The 24,549-nt window shown below is 63.1% G+C and overlaps 1 protein-coding gene across 1 annotated transcript; it reads left to right on the top strand.

Moving 5' to 3' along the window:
- Positions 1-510: 510 nt before the first annotated feature.
- NALF2 (NALCN channel auxiliary factor 2) lies at positions 511-23,732 on the top strand. Its single transcript, XM_048076784.2, has 3 exons — positions 511-1,705; positions 16,171-16,342; positions 16,814-23,732. Exons 1-3 carry the CDS (start codon positions 929-931, stop codon positions 17,209-17,211), a joined length of 1,347 nt encoding a protein of 448 aa, XP_047932741.2. The 5' UTR covers positions 511-928; the 3' UTR covers positions 17,212-23,732.
- The last annotated feature ends 817 nt before the right edge of the window (positions 23,733-24,549 follow it).

Genomic DNA, 24,549 nt, shown 5'->3' with positions numbered 1-24,549 from the left:
TGCTGTGCCGTGAGCCGTGCCGAGCCGTGCCGTGCCGTGCATGCACCGTGCCAGCCAGGTTCATGCCCCGCGTCAAGCCGTGCCGTGCCGAACCGTGCCGAGTCGAGACGTGCCAAAGGGTGCTGTGCCGAGCCGTGCCAAACCGTGCCGAACCGAGCCGAGCCGTGCCAAACCGAGCCGTGTCGAGCCGTGCCGTGCCAAACCGTGCCGAACCGAGCCGAGCCGTGCCGAGCCGTGCCGAGCCGTGCCAAACCGAGCCGTGCCGAGCCGAGCCGAGCCGTGCCAAACCGAGCCGTGTCGAGCCGTGCCGTGCCAAACCGTGCCGAACCGAGCCGAACCGAGCCGAGCCGTGCCGAGCCGTGCCGCCCGGCCCCGCGTTGCCCGCACCGCGCCGGTGGCCGCGCCGAGCGGCGGGGCGGCTGCCCGGGGGGGTGGGTGGGGGGGGGGGGTGCGGGGGGGGGGTGTCGGTGCCGGTGGCGCAGGCGCAGCCCCGCGCGGCTCCTCCAGGTGTTGGCGGCGCGGCCGAAGATGGCGACGGCGTGAGGCCGGCAGGCCGTGGGGCCCGGCGGCGGGCGGCAGCTGGCGCAGCCGCGGGGCCGGCGGAAAGCGGCGTGAGGGGAGACCGGGGCCGGGGCCGGGGCCGGGGCCGGGGCATGCCCCCGCGGGGAGCCCCGTCGCCGGGGCCGAGCGGGCGGCGCGGCGCCGCCTCCCCCCGCCGCAGCATGGCGCGGCCGGCGGGCCGCGGGCCGGGGCTCGGGCGGCGGGGCGGCGGCGGGCTGCGGGCGGCGGGGCGGCCGCGGCGGGAGCGGGAGCGGGAGCGGGAGCGGGAGCGGGCGGCGGCGGCGGCGGCGTTGGCATCGCGGCCGGCGGCATCGCGGCCGCCCCTGGCCCCCCCCAGCCCCCCCGTCCGCCCGTCCGCCGCCGCGCCATGATCCGCGGCGCCTGGCTGTCCCCCCGCGGGGCCGCCGGCGGCGGGGCGGTGTGCTGCGCGCCTCGCCGCAGCGACAAGCCGGCGGCCGACCCGGAGCGGGCGCAGAAATGGCGCCTGTCGCTGGCCTCGCTGCTCTTCTTCACCGTGCTCCTCTCCGACCATCTGTGGCTCTGCGCCGCCGCCAAGCTGCGCGCCCGGGAGCGGAGCGGCGCCGGGCGGCCGAGGGGCCGCGGGCCCCGGGCGCTGGCGGGCGCCGAGGCGGCGGCGGCGGCGGCGGCGGCGGCGGCGGGCGGCGGCTGCGAGGCCTTCCTGGGCAACCTGAGCCGGCCGCCCGCCGCCTCCGGGCCCTGCCCCGCCGCCCGCGGCGACCTGGACTCGGCCTGCGCCCGCCTGCACTCGCTGCAGCGCCTGCTGGGCTCCTTCGCCGGCGTGCCCGCCGGGCCGCCGCTGGCCTCGGCCCCGGCGCGGAGGACCTTCCTGCAGGCGTACTTCGGGAACTTGAACCTCTCCTTTTGTGATACTTACACGATCTGGGACCTGCTGCGCGAGATGGCCGGCCCCGACAGCCTGGACTGCAGCCTGGACAACCTGATGGTGGACCTGGTGGCGGCCGCCGCCGGGGCGCTGGGCGGGGAGGCGTGTAGCAGCTGCGTCCAGGCGTACCAGCGGCTGGACCAACACGCTCAGGAAAAATACGAGGAGTTCGACCTCTTGCTGGAGAAATACCTGCAGTCGGACGAGTACTCGGTCAGATCCTGCGTGAGGGACTGCAAGGTACGAGGGGGCCCGGCGCGGCGCAACGGGGGGGGCTGGAGGCGAAGCGCGCGTCCCCTGGGCTCCTCAGCCACCCTTGGCCATCCCCAGAGGCTTCTCCTTGTGACACGTCTCCCAGGCGTCCTGGGACCCCTACGGTCCTCCGACACGGGCAAGCAGGCCCAAAAAACCCAGTGGGGGAGGCAGAGGCGGGAGAAGGGGCCAAGGCACACAAGCCGCTCATGGCCCCGGAGCTCCTGGCAGCAGGAGGACGGGGTGCCGGGGCTCCGCAGCCCTCCCGTCCCCATGCTGGGTGAAGCCACGCTCCCTGCGCTGCCCGAGCCCCAGGGCTGGCAGTGTCTGGGGACAGGACCGAAGTCCTGGGACAGGGCTCGGGCAGAGCAGGGCATCTGTACATGCACAGCCTCCAAACACGACACCGCGGGGCCATCACCGCCGCCTCCGGCCTGCAGTGGAGGAGCGCTGCATGGCGCTGGGGCAGCCCTGGGCTCTGCCCGGACATCATTAATCCGGGCTGTGGGGACAGCGGTGACCCGAGATGAACCAAGGATCAGGAGCCCCCTCCCCACAGGCACGGCGGGCACGCAGCCGTTTTGCAGCCCTCTCGCCCCCTTGCCCCAGGGAGATGGGCTGGTGTGCTGGGATCTGCCTCCCCCGGCGTCCCCAGCCGCCCCCAGCCCTGGTGTGTGATGGCAGCGGCGGGGAGCTCGCTCTGGGGGGTGCCCCCCGATCTGCCCCTGGTGCTGGCAGGGGGTGCGGTGCCCCGACACGCGGTCCTTCAGCAGCCGTCTCCATGCCCCGCTCTGCCCAGCGGAGCTGAGAGCTCCGGGTCCCGTGAGCATCGCGGTGTTACCAGCAGAGCAGGGGCTCATGGAGCAGTTCGTGTTCCTACGGCTACGGGGCTGCCTTCCCCAGCACCACACGGATCAAACCTCAGCCCAGTGCCATCTCTTCCCAAGAGCAAAGAGCGTGGCTGTGCGTCTCCCCAGGGCCCCGCTCGGTGCTGCTGAGCACCCCCCCGTGGCGCAGGCTCTGGCCCCCAGCCCCGCGGCTCCCCGCGGCCGCCCGGCTTGCCCCTGCCACCTCCCTCCGCACGCAGTCCCCGGGAAGCGTTATGGCTCCGTAATTAAACCTGCCTCCCTCTCTCGGAGCGGTGTCGTGGAGAGGCAGCGCCGTGCCTTGCAGCCAGGCGCTCCGCTTGTGCGCCGCCCCGAGAGGGATGCCTGCAGAGCGTCCCCTGTTCGCAGGACGGGGCTCGGACGCTGCTTTAACGGGAGAGTTCGGAGGGATGCCTGGGCAGCTCCCGGAGCCGTGCTCTCCCCCCGGCACAGCGCTGGGGACACGGAGCCTGCCTTTCACCAAGGGCACGACCGCGAGGTGCTGGCCCTGGCTCTCAGGACCGCGTTTCTGCGCCGCTCCTGTACGGAACCGTTTTTTGGAAAGGAGCTAGCGCTGGCGTGCTGGGCCGGCGCCAGGCCAGGTAATTACAATCTGCTCGCCCAAACTCCCCCTGCGGTTTCAGAGGTACGTAGTAGTCAGCTCGCACCAAGTGCTTTGGTGCTGCTGCTCTGCTCCCGTGACTGCATCTGGGTGCTGAATGAAGCAATCCAGCTCCCGGCAGGGGCCGAGCGTGCCGCCTCCTGCGCGCGCAGGCGGTGGCGACTGCTGGCCCCGGGTCTCGTGCTCTGGTGCTGGGTGGGCTCGGCAGAAAGCAGGAGGAGCTGGGAGGGACGGAGTGGGCTACAGCAAGGGCTCGTGGCCACGTGGGCCAGCGCCAGCCCTCGCGGGGGGCCTCACGGTGTCAGGCTGAAGGCAACACCCAGCGGCTTCCCACTGGCGTTGAGAGGATGCTCCCTCGAGTGCGGAGGAGGGAGAGGCTGGTGGTGGCTTTTCAGGAGAGGGGAAGGAGCCCAGCCATGCGAGGTGGGCTTCGGGGCAGAGCTCCCCGCGCCCTCCAGCCCCTTGCATCCATCCCCGCCGAGTCTGAGCTGTGTGCCCCTGGCACAGAGACCTGGAGAGAGCAGCAGACAGAAGGAGCGGAACGCAGTCCTTATCTGGGGTCACGGGCAAGGCGGCGTTCCCATTGACTCCAAGGCATCTGGAAACGGAGCCCCGCGTAGATGAGTCTTCGCGTGGTGCCCGTGGGCTTTTAGCATCCTTGGCGAGAAGGCAGGAAACGAAGCTTAGGAGACGCGAAGCTCAAGATAGCAGCTGCAAGACGCGTAGCTCCTCGCTCGCGCCGTTGTCACATTCGCGGTTGCCTCCTCGGAGCATCTGCGAGCGGCAGCCCGGCGACTCCACAGGCGGCGCTTGGGAAGCAACAGGAGGGCGTGAGCAGCGCGCCCAGCCTGCGGGCGCTCGCCGGGGCGGCCCACGAGTTCCCCGGGCCCAAATTTTCCGGCGCGGGTGCCTGAGTTTTCAGGCATCACCCCCAGCCCTCGCCGCTCCCGCTCGCTTCGGTGCCTGGGGAGAAGCGGGCCGCTTATTTAAGGCGATTCCGTGCGTGTTTCGGTGCCTTGCTTTCAGCCCTCACAGCTGAGAACCACAGCCTTGCCCCCGCCTGTGGCTCGAGGCCACGGCAGCCTGGCCCGGCGCTGTGGCCACGAGCACCTTTTGGCCTCGTTTCCCCCCTTTTTGGCCTCGTTTCCCCCCTTTTGGCCTCAATTTCCCCCTTTTTGGCCTCATTTTCCCCCCTTTTGGCCTCATTTCCCCCAGCCCCCCGAGGCTTAGCAGGGGTTGCGCTGGAAGAGCCAGCGGACGGGAGTTTTAAAGCAACCTGGGTTTAATTCCTGTCCGAACGCTGAGTTTTCTGAATGCTGCGTTTTCCGGTGCTGCTTTTGGCTGCCCGCTGCCCGCGCGCATGCCCGCCTACAAGCGACAGCAGAGAGCTGCTGCTCAGCGGCGGCAAAACACGCGGGTAAATGACCAAAAGCCGTGAGAGGAGAAAAACGTAACGGGTGGGGGGTCAACGGCCTGACCCTGCCTCCATCCAGATCCTTCCTGGATCTCCACAGCGGAGGCTGGAAAATTGAGTGCCAGGAGAGAGGGCAACTCCGGCTCCCCTGCACGACGGGGACAGAGGAGCTCCGGGGCTCTCCGAGGCCTCTGATCTGCTTGGAAAGGACTCGCGGGCAGGCCCCGGGTTCTCCATACGTCGGTGTTATTCCCGCGCAGCACCGGTAGCTTCAGAATCAGGCTCCGAAAACGCTTTGCTTACTGCTCCTGCAGCTGACGCCCCACATACCCACGGCCGAGGGACTGCAAAGCATGGAAACGTGTTTCTCCGTTGTGATCCTGGTTCGCGTGCTGCGTTCGGTGGGGTTTGGTGGCGGAGCTGCGGGCCGTGGCCGCGTTTCCTGGGGGAGGCCCGGGACACGGGCACACAACCAGTCGGCTCCGTCCGCGCGTGGCGTAGCGCGGCGGGAGACCCCAGTTCCCTCGAACTGCCGTCCCGCGTGGTGCTGGTGCTCGGGGCTGGCTTTCTCCTTTTGTTCCCCGTCTTTCTGAACCGACAAAGCCCAGCGTCGCTCCTAGCTCGGCTGCCGGGAAGTCAGGGGTTTTGTTGCTTTAGAGACGGAGGTGCTGTGCTTGTGCTGCCTCCCTCAGCCGGTAGCCGCTGCGGAGGGCGCTCCTAAAAGCGCGCATCCCCACCGTTACCCGGGCAAATAAAGATCTATGGGACCAAGGCTGGTGAATTAAGGACTCATTAGGCTGCGGGAAACAAAGCGGCGGAGAGAGAAGGCCTGACAGCCGGGAGCTGCAGGACCTGGGCCGGGAACAGATCGCTGGTGGGAAGGCCAGGCTGGACAGGACCTGTAGCATCTCAGATTTGATTAGATTACCAGGGCTTCTCTGTGTGCTGGGGCCGGCGGCTGTTGCATCGCGCTGCGGCCCTGCCTGCAGCTCTTTCCCCACCCCAGTTTCCCCGTCGCCCACAGCAGGGGCCCGACGGGTGCATGGCAGGGCAGGAGTTCACTCCCCGGGATTTTGGGCAGCGCTGGTGCGAGGCAGAGGCTGGTCCCCCGTACAGGGCAGCGACAGCGGGCTCGGCTTTTAGGTCTTGGTGTTGCCCAGTGAAGTTCCCAGTGGGTTTTAGGTCCTGGGTGGGTCTCCCAGCACGAGGCTGCCACAGCCGGCCCATCACCCCAGGGCCGTGCCGCCCTGCCGCGGGGCAGGCTCTCCCTGAGCCCACAGGGGTGGCGAGGCTGGGCTGAAAACCGCCAGGAAAGCAGCGTGCCTTCACCCCAAAAACCTCTCTGCTGGTGACAGCGCGGGGTTTTGCTCGCGTTTCACGGAAAAAAAAAAATCCCAAATAAGCTTGGGTCGATGCAGTACTCAGTTTGGCGACTTTACCAAGACCATACGCGTGGGCTTAGCCGAGCGCGCAGCTCGGTGTTGCGCACCGGTCCTAAAAAAGGTGATCCTAAAAAAAAAACCTAAAAAAGGTGATCCTAAAAAAGGTCCTAAAAAAGGTGATCCTGAAAAAGGTGGTCCTAAACCAAGGTGATCTGTTCCAGCCCTGCACAGAGGTGGGATTCGATCACAGAAGGAACCTGAACCAAAGGCGTGCAGCTTCGTGCGCAGTTACTGCGGCCGCGCTTCGTGCGCCCCGTGCGGGATGCCGCCGAGGTGCTTGGAAGCAAAGATCAGAGATGGGGACCGTCTTCTGGGAGGAAAGCAGGAAAGGGAACGAGCTGTTGTTTCGTGTGAACGGGGGGATTTCGCTGATGGCTTCGGTGGTGTTTGCCTGCCTGCTTCCAGCGCCTTGTTTGCACGTTGGACCTCGTCCGCGTTCACCAGCGGTGCCGAAGGGAAACGACTCCGCGTTTACGGCCGCAGCCGGTCTCAGTGCAGGAGCAGGCGGGTCAGCGAGTGGTGCAAGGGAGGGCGAGAGACCCGCCTCCATCAAACCGTCACCGAGCAGCTCCAAGCGACGCAGGTGCCGGCGCCTGCTCCTGCGTCCCGTTGCGGGTCCCGGCTGTCGGAGCCGAGGAGCCCCCGCGCCTCCCCGTCCGTGCGGTGTTGGGGGGCGAGGGCTGCAGCCCCAGCCCGAGAGCCACGGGGCGATACTTCAGCGGCTGACGGTGGCTTTCGGAAGGCGTCCAGCGCTCCCGCAGGGCTGCGGGCAGCTGGTGGGGGTCCGTGAGCTCAGCGCGGCGCGCTGCGTTTTCAGCAGCCCGTGTTTACGGCGACCTGGTGAAGCGGCCTCGCTGCCAGCGCCAGGAGGCAGCAGGCAGGGCGCAGCGCGGTTCCCCGGGGGGGCCCGGATCGGGGACGGCTCGTGAGGCTGCTTCAATACGAGGAGGGGGTGCTTGACGTGCGCTGTCCCCGCAGACACAAAGGGGCCTCGCGCTGTGGGGTCGCGACGCAGCCCCCCGGGGCACTGCGCCCACCCGCTGCTTCTGGAGTGCCCCGCGGCCAGGCAGGCTGCTCCCGCGGCCCGGAAGGCAGCGGGGGCGCCTCGTAGCCGCGATGCCCCGCGGGGTTTTCCCTCTGCTGGCAGCAGGCAGGGCGCACCTGGGCTGCCGGGGGCCGTTCCTGCCGTCACCGGGATGCCATTAGGATGCGGCTCATGCCTGGCTCCGCACAGAGGAGGCCGGGCTCCGCTGTCGTTTGAAGGGCAATGACTCAGGGACAGCAAATCCATGAATGAGACACGGAGGCTGCCCGGGTGAGCAGGAGCCAGCCGGCCACATGGGCTGCACCCTGTCCGCTGGTGCAGGGTGGGCAGGGGTGCGGTGCCGGCTGAGGCCCCCAGCAGAGCAACTCCTGCCCGAGCCCGGCCCCGCTCTCCATCCTCACCTCTTTTCGGCTTTTACTTCTCCCCGTGGCCTTTCCTAAACGTGCTTGGTCTGGGGATTGTCAGGCGGAGGAGCAGCCCGGATGTGAGCAGCCAACTCCTCCAAATTCTGGTGTGAGCAGCGATGTCAAAAGGCAGCGTGAACCACCACCACCTGGCAAGGCTTTGGCGTGCCAGAGCCCTGCCCGGGAGAGCTCCCGGTGCTGGCCGGAGAAGGAAGCGCTGCCCCTGCTCACCCCCTCGGGAGGGAGAGGCGTTTGGCATCTCGGCTGACATCCTGCCTCTGCACGGCAGCTCCTGCAGGGTGCCCGGTAAAGGGACGCTGCCAAGGGGAGGAGAGGCGAGGCAGGGGGGTCGCCGCCGAGGGGCGAGTGCTGCCCCTGCCTGGGCACCGCTGTGCTCCAGGGTGATGTGACGAGGTGTCGTGGCGTGGCAATCCCTGGAGAACGGGGTGTGATGCACGTGGGGAGTTAGAAACGGGGGTGTTTCCACCGGCACTGCTGGGGAAAAGGCTGGAGGGGAGCCCCTGGGTGCGGGTCCTGGCCTCCCCCGTCTCTTGCGGGCAGGCGTTTGCTCTACAGCTGGGGCTTGGGGCTGGGGACGCTTGCTGCAAGCCGCCTTGCCAGAGGACGTGCAGGCTGTAGCCTGCAGGCGATGTGCAGATTTTTGACAAACGGTTTTTCTTTTCCTTGCAAACACTCAGAATTTCAAAGCCCGAGCCCCCTGGCATCACACAGAGACCCCTACCAGCCACCAGCGGCTGCTGCCCGGATCCCACTGGGGCTGGGGAGACGTGGGCTCTTCAGGGCACGGCCGTCAACAAAAGCCGCTTTTAGAAAAGCCGTCTGCACTTGGCACAGGGTTGTCTCCTGGCCAGCACGCGCACCGTGCCCCCGGGGCTGCCGGCCGTGCCGCGGGGCGGGCAGTAGTCACAGAGCTCCGTGCTGGGCACCGCTGCCTGCTCCTGAGCTGCTTCTCTGCCGTGAGTTTTGTTCATTTCTTGCCCATCTTCCGACCTCCCCGGGCTCCTTCCTGCTGTTTCTGGGTCCCTACCGGAGCTCGCTGCACCCCCTTGCTTGGCAATATCAGCGGGTGCAATTAGCGGGCCGCTCAGTGATTATGAAGTTGTTCAGGCTGCTTCCGACCTTGGCCTTGGTGGCATCTGGCTGGGCTTCTCCCCCCAGTGCCCTTCTCGGGGATACCTCCGATAGCCACAGCAGGGGACGAATCCTCGTGCAGCGCTGTGGAAGTTTGGGTCTCCGCTCACCTCGAGCATCTCAAGCCCCGGGGCCAGCTTCTGGCTCAGCCTGTGCCTGGGCAGAGCGGGTCCAATCCCGCTTCTCCCCCGGTGGCGCCGCGTGAGGCTGAGGTGTCCCCTCGAACCCTGCCTCGTGCTGTGCCGTGGCGGGTCGGACGCTGCAGGACGCTCTGCACCGTTCGGGCCCTTGGCTCGGACGAGGAGCTCCCGGCGAGCTGCGGGGTCGGGCCGCGGGCGATGCCAGGGCAGCGCGAGCCCGGCGCAGCGGAGAAGTCCCCTCAGTGCTGGAGAAACTTCTTCTGGCTCCGGCTGCGGGTAATTGATGGCTTGTGGCACTGAAGTGTCTGGCCTTTATTTTTTTATATCCCGTCTAATGTAACAGGATGTTCTCATTAGCCCTATAAATGTTTAATCTACTTTTGGGCCCTGGCTGCAGCACTGTCTAATGGGGGTGAATTCCTCAAGCGCTTCTAATAGATTGCGGGCACCTGATCGCTCCGTCTGTCCCGGCTCTGTCGGAACCGTCTTCGTCTTCCTGGCTGTCTTTAATCACTTTTTAGCTTTAATCACTTTTTAGCGGGGGTTTGCGCCTGCTGCTGGGGTGCTCAAACCGATGCAGGGGGGCGTCTGCTGGTGGGCAGCACCCAAACCCTCCCCGGGCTTCCTGCTTCAGCTCAGAAGCCCCCAGGGATTACTCTCAGGATGCTGGCTGATGCTCCTCCAGCCCCTGCAAGCTTTGCTTGCGTTGGACACGCCGCAGCTCCCGATGGAGAGCAGCACTCGGGGTGCATCCCCTATCCCCATCCACGTTTTCCCCGCGGGGCCGTTATTCCTGCATCCAAGCAGCATTTTCGGCTTAGCTGCTTAGGGAAGTGCCGCTCCGGAGCCAGGTCCCCGCCGCCATTTGACTTCTGCCGCCCTTCCAGCTCTCGCCGCCCCCGACGTGCCCCCGCCAGCAGCCAGGCAGGGCCCGGTGCAGCGGGGGGCCGGCGCTTCGCGGTCCTTGGGTTCCTCCCGCAGGCAGCTTCGTGCCGTGGGGGCTGCTCGGGGAGGCAGCGGCTCCGCTGCGGGGTAACTTCGTCGCTCATCCGCGTCCTGTGGCATCTGACTGCGCCCTGCGTGGGTGCTTGGAGTCACTCGTGCTCTGTTTTTTGTTAACAGGGAGCGGGACGGGACGGGTGCGCCTGGACCAGGGGCTGGGCTGGGGGGTACCTGCAGGGGTTTGGCACGTCTGGCGCCAGCGGTGCTGCTCCGTCCAGGCGTTTCCCACCCCTCCAGCCCCCAGGCCACCAGCACGCCCCTGCTGGCGTCCGTGAGCCTCGAGGAGCGGTGGCAGCTCCCGGCCACCGGCGGAGGCTGCTCCCTGCCAGCCTCCCTGCCGGCACCGCGCCGTTGCAGGGAGGACGGGGACGAAGCCCTGGGGGCGGCGGGGCCCGAGCTGCTCCCTGGCCACCGGCCGAGTCCCGTCCCGGCTGCCCACCTCCGGCCCCGCCGGGCCGCCCCTTCCCACGCATACCTTCACGCTCCCCGTCCGGGGCCGTGCCCTCCCGTCGAGCTGCTCCTTCTCCCCTCTCAAGCCCGGCCAAAACGCCTCTCTGAAAGCCGGGCGTAAAGCAGCGCTGGGGATTTACAGCCGCCCCTCTTGCCCTGCCGGCTCTGCGTGGGAGCGCTGGTGCTCGCTGCCTTTGCTCTCGGGTTTGTGTGCATCACAAGTTTCTCAGGACAGGGGCTGTCTACTGCCCGTGTCGTGCAGCCTGTAGCACAATGGGGCCCAGTCCTTGCCCGCTTCCATACGCGGCGGCCTCAATGTGCATTTTGTTTACATTCAATGCGTTTGTTTTACAGCAGTGCCTGCAGGCAGCCCACCAAGACTGGGGCCGCGTTGTACCAGACGCTGTCCAAGCGTGGGCTGTCGCTGCCAGAAGAAATCGCAGGGCAGAGAGGACAGAGCCAGGATGTGGGGGGACCGAACACGCCACCGACATCACGTAGGCTGGGCTCGGCCTCGGCCTTTGTGCTCTGGGGGGCTCGCGGGCAGCGTCGTGCAGAGCGCTCCCACCCCTCGCGGTCCCCGCTTGGAGGAAGAACGCGTCGGCCCCAAGGTGGCATTTCATTGTTCAGTCGCAGCGTTTGGGGGGAATTAGGGTGTTCGAAGAGGCCGTGGGGGATCTAAAGCCTGCGGTGGCCCGCTGGGGTCTGCAGGAGCGGGGTGGCTGTGGGCACGCGGCCGGACCCCAGTGGCGACAGGGCCATCGTGATAAACCGGCACTGGGCGAACTGGGAGCTGCGGTGGGAGGGAAGGGGCCCAGGGTCCCGCACGGGGCGGCGCGTGGGGCTCCTCTCCCTCCGCCCAGAGGCGTCGTTCGTTGCCACCGTGTTCGTCCTGCGGGCAGCAGGTGCAGCCGTACGGCCAGCGCCCTGTCCCCAAAACCCAGACACCGTGAGCGTGGCCACTTCCCCGGGGGAAAAGTCCCGCGTTGCCCCCTCGCCCGGCGTGGTTGAAGGTGTGTGCGTGTGTGCGCGGAGGTGTAGGAGCTCGTTCCCCTCCGCTTTGCCAGGTCCACGCAGCGAGCTCCCCGACGGGCTGGCCGGCAGGGCTGTAGGATGGCCGAGCAGGCGAGGGGCACGCGCTGGTGCCCGGGGGCTGTTTCCCGAGTTTTGGAAGAGACGAGCTTAGGGAGCCGCTTGTGTCTCGGGCTTGCTTTGAGTAGCTTGGAGGGTTTTTTACTTTGGGGGCTCTGTTTGCAGTGAAAGAGAGGGCTCTCAGGGAGCTTCCTTATTCCAGGAACCGGGGATTAAAAACAAAGGTGCTAAAAGCGAGTTTCTCCATGAAGTCACCGAGGTCAGCGGTGTTCGGGCTGGATTTAGGGTGCTGCAGGCTAACCCCGGGGTGACTTCAGTGGCGAGGCCAGGAACATGGGTCTGGTGCCAGGGTGCAAACGGTCCCCTCGTGCCCCCCCGCAGACAGCGCCCGCTCAGTGCCAGCCTCCGCCTCCCGCTGCCCGTGAGGAAGGTGGCCTCCAGCCAGGGGCACAGCAGGGATGAGGAGGAGGAGGAGGAGGAGGAGGAGGAGGAAGAGGATGCCCCCACTGCCCTGCTGCCGCCTGCTGCTGGCCCCCTTCCCGCCCAGCACCCGCCGGGCACCCTATTTCTGGCTGGTGACCCCCGTGGCGAGGCCGGCGCTGACCTCCCCGTGGCACCCCAAGGTGCTGGGGTGCAGCGGGTGGCGGCGAGGAGCCGGCCCCCGCTCTCCTTCGCGGCGCTCGCCTTCACCGCTTGTGAAACGGAGGATGCCCGGCTCCAGCGCTGTCATCGCCGGGCACCAGTCGGCTTTATAGAAAGGAAAAAATAAAAAGAAAAAAAAAGTAAAAAGGCTATGAAAACAGGAGCGATCGCACGCAGTTCTGTGTTGTTTTTCCCTCTTCCCCGCGCCCCAAAGCGGAGCGTGCGAACGGGGCGAGGCGGGGATAGCGTGGCCAGGACCCGGCTCCAGAAACATCAAAGAAGTCACCGAAAAAAACAGCTCTTGCAGCCACGATGCTAGAACGGCATAGAGCAGGGCTAATGAGAAAAAAAATACAGCGCTCTTTAAAAAGCCCAGCGTCGTTAATGGCAGGGTTGCAGGCGGCTGTAATTGAATCCGAGGGTAATTGGACGTTGCAGTTGTGTTTGTGACTCCTCCTGGCCGGCCGCGGACGTTAGCATTCCCTTAATCCGCTGCCATCCACGGGGGCTCTTCTCTCCCCCTTACGCACCCTGCTTCCCCCGCTGCATCCTGATGCGCCAGAGCTTGGAGAGGTGCCCGAGTGGCTCGTTAGCAGTGCTCATTTCCCTGTGTCCACGATTAATGAGGCGCAGCCCCTCCAGATGCTCGGCCCAGGCCGCGGTGGAAACGCAGGTCCCGGGAGCGGCTCCTTTGGGCAGCTCTCATGCCAGGCCTGGGTGCTGGGGTCCGGGTCCCTGGTGGCACCGTGGGTGCTTGTGCACAGCCCCGGCTCCACGCAGCTGCCACTGGGTCAAGCGTTCGTGGCACCGGCGAGGAGGAGGAGGAGGAGGACGAGGACGAGGAGGAGGAGAGGAGTCGTGAGCGCAGCACCGAGCGGCTTCCAGGGCAGACCCACCCCAGCACGCTCCTGGATCGTTCTGCAGAGCTGCCCCTGACACTTTCTCCACGGAGCCCAATATTATTGCAATTGAGTGCAGCCCCGGGAAGCTCTGCCAAGCTCTAAACTCAACGCTCGGTTTCTCAAAACGTCCAATTTTCCTGCACCTGGCGTAACCACTGATTACGGCCCCTCCGTGTCCCTCGCCGCCCCCTCGGCTCGCTGGGCAGCGTGTGCTGGCTGCTCCCCGCTCACCCAGACAGGGAGATCTTTGCGGGGTTAGCAGGCTGGGAGCCCCAGGTCTCACCTTGCCTTTGTAGGACAGTATTAATTTCTAGAGGAAGGTTTCCCACTTCTCTCTCCACGCTCATTATCGTCCTCCCCCTTCAGCCTGCAAATCCCCTTCCTGGAGAAGCAGATTTGGAGCCGGGGGCAGCATTGCCCGGGGGACGCTTCCCAGGCACTGCTTCCTGCTCTGATGGGAGAGCAGCGGCTCCTTGGGCTAATTGCAGGCTCCTTGGGCTAATTGCAGGCTCGCTGGGCTAATTGCAGGCTCGCTGGGCTAATTGCAGCCGGTGCTCTCAGCACCCAGCTGAGCCGAGCACGGGGGGACGCAGCGGGTGAATCCCAGGGACGCTTCTCCGTCCCTGCCCCTGCTCCTCCTTGAACGTAGTTCAGACGGCACCAGTGTTGACAAAATGCTGGCACCAAAACCAGCCAAATTACTTCAAAGAAAAGAGAAAAGCAGTGTGTGGTTCTGTGCAGAAATCCCGAGAACACAGAGGGACTCTGGGGAAGGTTTTTGGGGGGATGTGGTCCTGGCGCCAGGCAGCGAGGAGCTCGTCGGGCGGCGATGCAGGTGCCCCCCGAACCCGCGGCGCCGGGAGCAGGAGCAGGCAGGTGCCTTCGTTGGCTAACTGCTGGCAGCCCGGTTCACGTCTTGCCTTTTTAGTGCCTTTTACGATGCGCTGTGCTCCCGTACCTCCGGAATTGGGGGGCGGACATGGGATGAGCAACGAGGAGAGGTGCAGGATGGCGGGGCTGGGAGGAGGCTCGCAGGGAAGGCGAGAGAGGAAATCAGCCGAGCTCGCCCAAGCTGTGACTAAACGGGGAGCGTGGTACATCTGCAAATATTAGGAGTGTGTAAACACGGAGGAGGGAGAGGGATGATGTGTGGAATGATTGAAGGGAATGAACTTTTGGATGGCAAAATGTAGGTCAAGTGCCAAGGCAGGCTTGCAGGCAGCGAGGTGCCTGCTTCCAGCCGTAACTCAGCCTGCCCGGGGAAGGCGGGGAGGTCCCTGGCGGAGACGGGGGGCGCTGAGGCTCTGAAGACCCAGCGGAGGGGCAGAGCTGGTGGAAGGGGTGGGTGGCCCCGGGGGGCAAGGACAGGGTGGCTTCACCCTCCTGGAGCTGCAGCCTGCCCACGCTGCTTTCAATACGGCGACAGGCACTTTATATATATAAATATAAATATATATATAGTAACACTGCTTTGCTCCGGTGGAATCCCACGCGCTGTAGGTCTGGAAGGACCTCTTTGGACTTGCAGGCTGATTTTTGGCCTGAGGCATCTCGCTGAGGTTTACCCAGCAAATTCTGCATCCACCTCGGCGGTTTGTGGTGCGGTTAGTGCCTCCCGTTCGTAATCCTGAAAACACCGCGACTGGGGGGGCGGGAACTCATCCCACCCCACCTCGGCCGTTCAAATTTGCACTTGGAGGCACTGATCGGTCCTCGTCCATGTCTCCTCCACCAGACCTTGTCCCTGTCTCCATCAGTCCTCATCTCCAGCTCCATCCGACCTTGTCTCCAGCCCTCCCAGGCTGCTCCCACCACTTCACCCACCGTGTTTTTCCTGCCCGAGCAGGGATAAGGAGTAAAATCTGGGTGCTGTGGGTGGTGCAGGAGGGGATGTGGCTCCGGGCTCTGGGCTGTGGGCTCGGGCAGTTTCGGCAGGGCTGGGTGGCACCGCAGGAGCCGTCACGCTGCCGGGGCCCCTGCTGGTTGGGAAGTCCACGAAGCGCTGATCAACCCGGGCCGTGGAGAAGGGGGTTCGGGAGAAGGACGAGGCGGTGGGGCTGGGGAGGCGATCACCCCGGGCTCCCTGCCCAGCTCCCCTCCTCCTCGGCCCCAGGGAATGAGCTCAGCAGATGCAGATCCAGAACTGGCGGCTCCAGGCTCTCCCTCCTGGTCGTGTCCTCGCAGTCTGGTTACAGAGCCAGGCCTTCCTCTGGAGCTGTTCCACTTCGCCTGAGTAATTAACATCCAGTGGGCCAGAGAGAAAAAGCAGGGCTGCAGCTGAAGGTCCCACGTCCCGGCTGCAAGCCCTGCCCACAGGGCTGCCGACCGCTCCGTGGGTTGCGTCCCGGCCCCCATTAAACTGGCTCTGATGGAAATTTCACCAAAACACGCTTCCATGGAAATGCTGGGGGCTTGCGAATAGGCATTTACCAGGGGAAAAAAAAAGGAAAAAAGGGAAAAAAAGAAAAAGAGAACTTGCCAAGAATTTCCCAACCAGCGCTAATCCTGAGACACCACCAGGGTCCAAACAACCGATGATAAGGATCTCTGGAAAACATGGGGAAACAAAGAGGAGATGGTTTCAAAGGCTCCAGAAAATACAAATCCATCTGGAAGGAGGAGCAGGGGCTTTATCCCAGCACGTTCAGGAGGGAAGCTCGTTCCCTTTGACTCGCAGGGAGTCCTTTCTGGCCGGTTTCAGAGGAGGCTGGATGTGGCCGTTAACGTGTTGTTAATTAACTTTAATTAACTTATTGTTATTAAACTTAATTTTGTTGCGAGAGCCGGGCAGACAGCGGGACGGGGGCGCACGAGCCCCGTGAGCAGGGGGCAGGCGGCAGCCCCTGCTCCCTGCCCGTCCGTCCGATGGCTCGCAGGGGCGCAGCGCCGGGACATGTCGGTGTGCCGGGGGGCTCGGGGAAGGGGGCTGAGCAAGGACGGATCCTTTGCACGTGATGGGCAAAGCTCTCGGTCGCTGGTCTCGGCAGCGGGACCTGCCGCGGTGCCCATGTGGGGCGGGGCACGAGTCCCTGTGGCCGATGCGCTTTGCTTTCGTGGCGGCTTGGGTTTGTTAGAGCGGTTCTGCGGCCCCTAACGCTTTAATGATCTCCTTGGATTGCTGGATGAATTCAGTACGTAGCCCGGGTGTGCTGGCAGCTTTGCCGAGCGAGCCAAGCGAGGTAAGAGGCCTCCCCTTCCCCTTCCACCCCGGGTTTCCGCGGCGCTTGTGCTGCCCCGGCGCGTGGGGCGCTGACGTGTCCCTCTCGGTGCCTTCCCCTAGGCTGTCTACAAGGCCTGGCTGTGCTCCGAGTATTTCAACGTGACACAACAACAGTGCCGACACCGGATCCCATGCAAGCAATACTGCCTGGAGGTGCAGACCAGGTGCCCGTTTGTGTTACCGGACAATGACGAGCTGATCTACGGAGGTTTGCCTGGCTTCATCTGTACGGGTAAGGACGCTGGGGGCTGCAAGGGGCAGGGGTGGGTGCTGGGGAACCCGCAGGGCTTTACGAGCTGTGTGACAAGCTGTGAAGTCGTGTTGGGGAGGAGAGGGGGAGGAGGCGCGGTGCAGAAACGCGCGGAGCGCTTGCTGAGAGCCGAGGCGTGGAGCTGGGGTGAGATGTAAGCACGGCGCGGAGATGTGGCAGCAGGCTGGGCTCGGGAAACAAAAGCCCGACCTCCCATTGAAACCTAAAGAAAGTGTGAGGGGGCTGAAGGTGATGGGGTGAGAGCAGGGCCGGGATAGACGGGTGCTGCCTGGGGAGCCCCGACCGTGCTGGGGTCCCTCCCTGCGCACCAGTCCCACCGGCGGCTGCTGCTGGGGGTCCCTGGGTGTCCCAGTGCTCGGGCTGGCGCCGTGCTCGCTCCCTCTGCTCGCCGTCCTCGTCCTCCCCGCTGACCCCCCTGCTCCCTTCCCGCAGGGCTGCTGGAGACCCAGCTGCCCGAGGAGGAGGCCAAGTGCTGCGAGGTGCAATGGGACTCCTGCGACCACCCCCCAGACAGCAACTACAACACATCCCCCAAATCCACGGCGTCAGAGTCGCTCCATTACCACCGCCACGACCCCCACCTCCATCACCAGCGGCAGAACCACTACCACCTCTACCACCACCACCACCACCACCAGTACCACCACTCCCCGTCCTTGCTGCCGGTCTCCGCAGGGTCTCGCCTGGGCAGCAGCAGGCTCAGGCTGTGCGTGCTGGTCCTGATGCTCCTCCACACCATGGTGTCCTTCTCGAGCGTGCACAGCGGCGGCGGGGGGCTCAGCCTGGAGGCCCTGCCCGCCCTGGACGAGAGCGTGGCGCGGGACGAGTGACGCGGAGGGGGGAGCCGACCTCCGAGAACGCCAGATCTTTTCCCACGAAGGGGGGCACATGCTATTCCTCCAATGGGAGGCACGGGATTGGGGGTGACGCACACACACACACCCCCGCACATACCCCCAAGAGCTGCTCGCCGCGGGGCATCCCCGTGATGAAGAGTCTCTAATGCGCACAGGGCTGCGGGACTCGGCTTTGAGAAGGGTTCGGTCAGGAGCAGCCGGGCGGCTGGGCGCAGGAGGGGACGGGGCGGGGGGAGCAGGGGGGACGGGGGAGCAGAGGGGACGGGGTCCCCCCCTCGCAGGAGGTGGCCCCGCGGGGCTGCCACGCGCCTCCCGGCCGCCTGCCGCGAGTGCCTTGGGCGCCCGCACCTCACCCGCCAGCCAAATGCCAAGAGGTTGGAAATCAGCCCGGCCCCCGTTTTCTATTCCTCCTCCGTCCGTAACGCCCCGCACCCTGCCGTCCCGAACGGCCGGGCGGGATGGAGGCAGCACCTCTCTGAAAATCCCTGTCCTCCCTTCCCATCCCCGGAGAAAACCCCGCTGGTGCAAGGCGGCCCCTGCGTGGGCTGGCCGGGCTCCTCCTGCTACTGGTGGGGCCAGTGGGACAGGACGGTGCTGCTGGTGGGACTGGTGGGACTGGAGGGTGCTGCTGGTGGGACTGGTGGGACTGGAGGGTGCTGCACCATGGGGCTGGTGTCCCCACGTCCCCACCTGCTCCTCCTGCTCAGGGAGGTGGGGAGGGAGCGTGGAGCAGGGGGGACGTCCTGGTGCCCCCCGCTTTGCGAGGCGTCCCGCTGGGTTCGTGTAACCTCTCTCGCTCTCTTTCCCCGCGGGAGCGGCTGGTCTCGGAGCGGAGTCGGGGAGACGCGGCTCTCGCAGTGCGCGGGCGAAGCTGAGGGAGTCTTCAGCTGGTGGTGGGATCAGGCGTGGTAACAATTGGATGAAAGGCTTCCGAAGGCACCCGTCCCTGCTTCGCGGCTGCAAATCATCTGCTGGATGGCAGAAGGACTGGGCAGAAGGGCTGGCGAAATCTGGCTGGTAGGGATGGTCTCCCACACAAAGAGGAGGCGCTAATGAAGCCCAGCTGGGGAAGGGAGTTCTCGCGACTGCTTTTTATCACTGGGTGCCCCCCAGATCAGAAACCTTCTAGGAGCCCAGCTGGGACAGCGGGACGCGGTCGGGCAAGGTGCTGGCTGGTGCAGCCCGAATCGTCTCGCTTTTTTCCTTTTAACCTGAGCTCAACGTTTCCGGCCGTTCATCGGGTCCCCTCTCTGCTCAGAAACTCCCAAATTCCCCATCCACCCACCAGGATCTGCTCGCGGGGCGGCCCCGGGGGGACGGTGCCACTCGTCAGGCACCCGAGGCGAGAGGGGTCCCGTGGGCACGGGGCGAACACTGAACACCGGGGTGGGCGCACGCAGGCTGCTTTCCCGACGTTTCCAGCCCATTTCCAGACCAAAGAGGCTCTGAAAAGCAGCTCAACGTTTGACGTCTGCTTTGACTTGAAGCTCAGAGCTCCGGGGAGGTGCTTGCACGTTACCTGTGACCAAAGCCCTGCAGATGCGAAGCCCGGGAGCTCGTTGTCATTGGTATCGGGCTGGAGAGCTTGTGTTCGTGGAAGAAGCAGAGTGCGTCCCGAGCGGATTTTGCTGCTGTTGCTGCCCGGAGGAGGTAGGGCGGCTCTTGTGTGAATGTTCCTAACGGCATCCCTACGTTTTCAGCCAAGTTTACGCCAGTCGGGGAACCTGGACACGCCGCGGTTCGGCAAGCAGGAGCGCGGCCCCTCCGTTTGTTGCTGAGAAATTGAGTTGTGTCGCTGCCTTGATGAATCGCAAGAGCCTACAGCTAGACCATAGGAGGGAGCGCAGCCGTGTTCCTGCCTCGAGACGGCCGGATCCAGCTCGTCCTGAAGGAAATTAGATTTTTCGTGCGCTGCCAAGAGTTAAGCTAATTCCAGGCGCCTCTTTCGGAGATAGGCTGCGTCCAATCTTGGAGCGGCTCATCTGGGGAGAGAAGAATAGCCCAGTGTGGTGCGTCAGCGAGCGGCCCTGACTCACCGGCCCTGCTCATTGTCTGCCGCAGAGCCCGCTCGGGGGCCTCGCAGCCCCCAGCCCGCGGACAGCGCGGCGAGGGGCGCGGGGCCGGGCGAGGAGCGGTGCCACGGGGTGGCCCCATGGTGCTGAGCGCGGGGAGCTGGCCGGCCCCAGGTGGCCGAAGGAGGCTCGCTCGCCGCGGCAGCCCCAGGGGCTGGGATTTTACCTAGTGTGACTGGAAGGAAAGTGCTGAGTCTTCACAGAGCGAGGCTGTTGGAAGGAGTTCTTTTATTTAGCAAGTCTGGGCTGCCGTCAATAAGTTCTGTGGTTTTAGGGCACCATATGCTGTATTCAACACTTTGCCAATCTCGTTAAGTGGATCCAGACGAGGCTGCTCACAGAACAGGACGGAGCAGCTGGAAGCGGTGTACGTTGCAGTCCATCATTACGGGGCCGTCAGATAAAAATCTTCTCCCCGCTCTGACATTACAACCCCAATAATCCCCTCGATCGGCTTTCCCTTTGCTGCGCGAGAGGAGAGCCCAGAGAGGAGGCTCTGGCGTTGCCTCCGTCCATCCCGCTGGCGCTGCTCCCGCTGCAGCGTGGCGTGGACGTGCCCTGGGCGAGGAGGAGCCCCTTGCAGAGCAGCTCCGGGTGCAGCCCCCGGGAGAACACCCACCCCGGATGGCTTCGTCCTCCCGGGAATTAAACCCGAGGTGCTTTCTCCTTTCCCTTCCAGCCCTGTGATCCCGTTCCTTCTCCCAGTGAAGGCACCGTGCAGGAGGCTGGCTGTGCACGGCCCAACCTCTCCCCCGGCCCCCGGCCTCCTTGCCCCCGTCCGGCAGCGGCGATGCCCCCGGTGCCCACCCCGGTGTCGGGGCCGCCGGGACGATGCTCGCGGGCAGCCCGGGCGGCGGGGGAAAGGTGGCCGTGGCCGGCCCCTCTGCAGCATCAGCCCTGTGTTTTGCACTTTAATGTAGCTGCCAGTTGTACAAATTAATTAAAAATAACTGAAGAAAAATCCCAAAGAAAGGCCCTGCTTCCTCTGGTGAAGATTAATCATTACTTGAGCCCTTTTCTTATGAAAATGCAGATCCATGGTAGCCCCAGGCAAAAGATTCCCAGGGAGAGCCCTCACCATTCGTGCTCTGAGTTAGGGAAATCGCTTTGAAAGCATCTGACAACTAAAGCAGAACATGTTGAGTAACTTGGCAACACTCAGAAAACATCTTGAAATGGTTTTTGTTCAACACATTTTGCTTTGCTTCAATAGGAGATGTCAGGGCAGTTCATTCACTGCCACTCAGGACTGCAGGCGATGCCGGGAGACGGCTCCTCTGCCCTGCCTTTAGAAAATAAAGAAGGAAAATGAAAAATCCCTGATATCTGCTGCTCGGCGTGGCAGTGGCACTGCCCGCTGCCACGTCGGTGCATCCCGGGCAGCCCCGCGGCGCCTGGAAGGGAGGTGGGCAAACGGGGCATCCTGCATCCCGAGGCTGCATTGCCCTCAGCCATTTCACGTCGGCCTCTACCCCCAAAAAATCATGCTTCGGCTTGTAATAAGGTATAATCTGACACCTAGCTACCACCCCGGAAAGGAATGCCTACAGAAATTAAGAGACAAATTCAGTACAGAAATAGATTTGGCAAAAATCACTCCGAAAATCTATGCAATACGGCCAACGATTTTGTTTATAGACTTTTTGAGCTGCCCTGTGGATTTCCGTCCTCAGCAGTATAAATCTCCCTTAAATTACATCCGAAAGCTGAGGGAGGGCAGTTTCTGATGTGAATAACGACCCGCTGTAGGCTGGAAGGTGCCCAGGTCGTGGTCCCCCCGTCCCTTCCCAGCAGAAGCCTGCTCCGTGCTCCTGGGTCTCGGCAGCTCGGGGGCTCGCACGGGTCCATCCTGTGCCCTGCCCAAGCACTGCCCAGTCTGTGTTTTGGGAGCGAGGCTCCTCAGCAGCTCTTTCTGGGTGTTTTCCATCCCGTGTGGCTCTGTGGGCGCTGCTACCCCTGCGCATTGCTGCAGGGGGGCCGGGAGCAGGGCGCGGGTGACGGGGGCGCCTGGCACGGTGCAGGGGGCTCGGGCAGCACGCGGCGGGATGCTCTGCTCCCTGCGGGGAGCAGCGGGGCAAGGGAATCGCTACATCCACACACGAAGGTTAAACTCTTTGCAAATAAGGTTTTTTTTAAAAATGTTGCCTTTTAAAGGTCGCTGGGGTCGCTCTCCCTGTTCCCAGCCTGCCCGCTGCGTGCCTCCCGCCACCGCGTGCGGGCAGGGTTTGCGATCCGAGCGCGGCGCTCCCCGAGCCAGGCCAGCTGCTGGCGTTCCCCTAGGAGAAAGCTGAAACGTTGCGGGGGGGCATTTCTCTGGGATTTTGTAACAGTCCTTTGCACACAAAGCACAGGAGACGGCCCATGGGGTGCCCGGGGAGGCCCGGGTGTAGCTGGGTCCTCGGGCCTCTTGTTCCCGTGCAGGCCGGGGCGGTAGCAGCTGTGCGAGGGAACATCGGCACTGCCGGTTTTTCCCAAACCCCGTAGCTCCATTTCCTTGGGTTTAAATCCTTTACGACCTTCTCTTGCTGCCTCGTTCCCTGGATCCCCCCCATCGGCTCCATGCTGCGTGTCCCGACCTCAGGACCAGAGCAGATAGCGCGGATCAGACCCGCGGGACTCACCCGGGGGGGCTGCGCCCAGGACCCCCAAAGCCTCGCGGGAGGCTGCCGGCAGCCCTGGGTCCCTGCCTCCTGGGGCAGCTGAGCGCGGGGCAGCTGCAGATCTGCCCTGGTTCCTCGAAACGCAGTCTGGAGCGGGTTGCAGCCCCCGTAGCGTTCAGAACGGCATTTTACGGCGATCCTTCTGCAGAGCGGGCAGTCTGCAACTTTGCCTGTTGTAAACTGAAACTCCAACCCCCCCCCCCCCCAAATATTACTATTTTTTTTTAATCGGTTCTGGCTCATGAAATTTGTGTTTGGTTTTACCATTTTTAAATGTATTTTTTTTGGGAACCGTACGTGCTCGAGTTGCAAAACAAAAAGCCATTTCAAGCCAGAGAGGTTTATTTTTTTTTTTTTTAATTTTGAAACTTGTCAAAACAAGCCATATTGATAATTATGACCAATTTTTTCAAATTGAGAAATGTATCCAGAACAGCCCTTTCCCACAAAAAAAACCTTTCATTTTCAAAAAATAAAATGAAAAAAAAAAAATCAATCACACTTTTTCTGCTCGCACAGTTGGAACTGGTGGCAGTGGATTCGAAGAGAATAGCAATTTGTAAGGAATTCCAACCAGCTCTCCTCAAAATAGCATCCAGCCAGTTTCTTGGGGGCAGCGGGCTGAGCGGCGCGGTGCTGAAAGCAAACTGGAGAGCTTCCTTCCCCACCAGGGCTCCTCGGCGCAGGGCAGCGCACCTGGGGAGCTGCTTGGGGATATTCCCGACGGGGAACTGACGCCGAGGTGCTGCTGCCTGCAGGGCGGCCTCCCTTTTTCTCCGGGTCCTCAGCTGGTGTTGGATGCCCCCAGCCAGCCCTCTAAGCAGGCTCTGTTTTCTTTTCCAAACCAAAATGAATCCAGCTCCTTCTAGCCTCCAAAGCATTCAGCCACCACAGCGATGGGAAGCCTTCAAACCCGGAGATATTCCCACACGTTCATAGGAGTTTAAATTTGGAAGAAATTAAACCCGTTGGTCCGGCAGGGATACCGCAGAGCGTGTGTGCGTGGGGAAAAGCAAACACCACGTTTCAACAAGAACCGTTTTAAGGGAGAGTACTGCAGAGGAGAGAGCCCCAAAGCCGGCGCTCCTGCTGCCTGCCTGGGAGCGGGGAGAAGCGGCGTGGGACGAGGGGACGGGGCGCGGGGGGACCTCGCGGGGACACCGTTGGGTGCGTGCAGAAAGGGCTGCTGGTGACCGAACCCTTCTCAAGTGCTTGTGAAATGTTGGTGGTTACAGAGCTCAGACCTACGAAAAGGTCCTTTTACAGTACGCGGTGGCGAGGTGAAAAAAAAACAAAAAACACCATACTGCTGAAGTCAAAATATTCTTTCTAATCCCCCTGCCCGGTTTCTCTTTCTTTCCAGCTTTCTTCCTCTGCCTTCCTGACCCTCCCTCTCTGTTCCCACCCCCCTTCTGTTTCTCTTTCTCCCCTCTGTCATAAGAAAGTGACTGTGTCCTCGAGGGGACAGTTTTCTTATGCCATTTTATACACTGTGCTTCATGTTTAGAACTTTTTTGCACTAGTTCCTATTACATTTATTTTCCAAAATGGTTTGACAAAAAACAAACAAAAAAAAAAACAAAAACAAAAACACAAAACCATGCTATAATTCAGTTGTATTAAAAATATTATCCTACTACTCTCTGTGTTCAATAGTCTCTGTACCTGTAATGCTTTCAGTTCTGTTGTATTTTGGGGCAGAGGTTTTCTCCGCTCCTTGTTTAACCCAGTAAAGAAATAAAATGTTAAGAATTGATGATAACCTCCTCCTCCCTCTCTCTGTGCTTCGACTCGGGACGCGCAGGTCGGGTGCTCGGCCCCTGCGGTGCCCAGCGTGCCCGTCCGGCGGGCGCTTTCCTCCCCAGCCCCATCTCAAATGGAGGACAGAAGAGGCAGAGTGGAGGGACAATAACCCTGCCTCGCTGAGTTTGATTTCGTAACCTTTCTTTATATTCTTTTGTTTCTTGCCTTCACATTTTTTGCCATGGGGCTCACCTCAGAACAATAGGGGCAAAGACTGTCACCAAGAGATTCATCAGAGAATAATGACTAAACCAGGGTATCCAAATTTTGCCCAGCTGAAGTCCACACCCACATATAATCTGGAATTAATTCATCTGGACAACAGATCTCGGCATGCAACAGAGCTAGGACACTCCGCTCCAAATTGAATGCTGCATGCCAGGCTGCAAAAGGCCATGTAATAAAACTCTGAAGTTGCGCCTTGGCCATTCCTGCCCCCAGCTGAAAATCCTCCCTTTGGAGAGAGGATGAGGAGAAGAGAGCACAAACGGAATGAAGTTGGACAGAGATAGAAACAATACGAGTACAAAGGGGGTGCTTGGTACAGAAGACAGCTGTGAGGGGGAGCAGGGAGGCGGTGGGCTCTGCCGGAGAACCAGAGGAGAGAAGGAGAAGCGGGGGCATCTTCCTCTTTCATCGCCTCCGGAGGGGCTTTTGGCTCCTTCCTCCTCCCTGCCCCGCTCAGAGCCAGCAGCCGCATTCAGCCCACCAGCCGCCAGACCCGCGGCGTCCCCGGGCTGTCCCCGCCCGGAGGTGACACCGAACCTCGTCTCGGA

Source organism: Anser cygnoides, chromosome 13 (assembly GCF_040182565.1).
Source record: "Anser cygnoides isolate HZ-2024a breed goose chromosome 13, Taihu_goose_T2T_genome, whole genome shotgun sequence".
Taxonomy (NCBI): Eukaryota; Metazoa; Chordata; class Aves; order Anseriformes; family Anatidae; genus Anser; species Anser cygnoides.
Note: the sequence above shows the minus strand (reverse complement) of the source record. Positions and strands in the feature narration are given on the sequence as shown.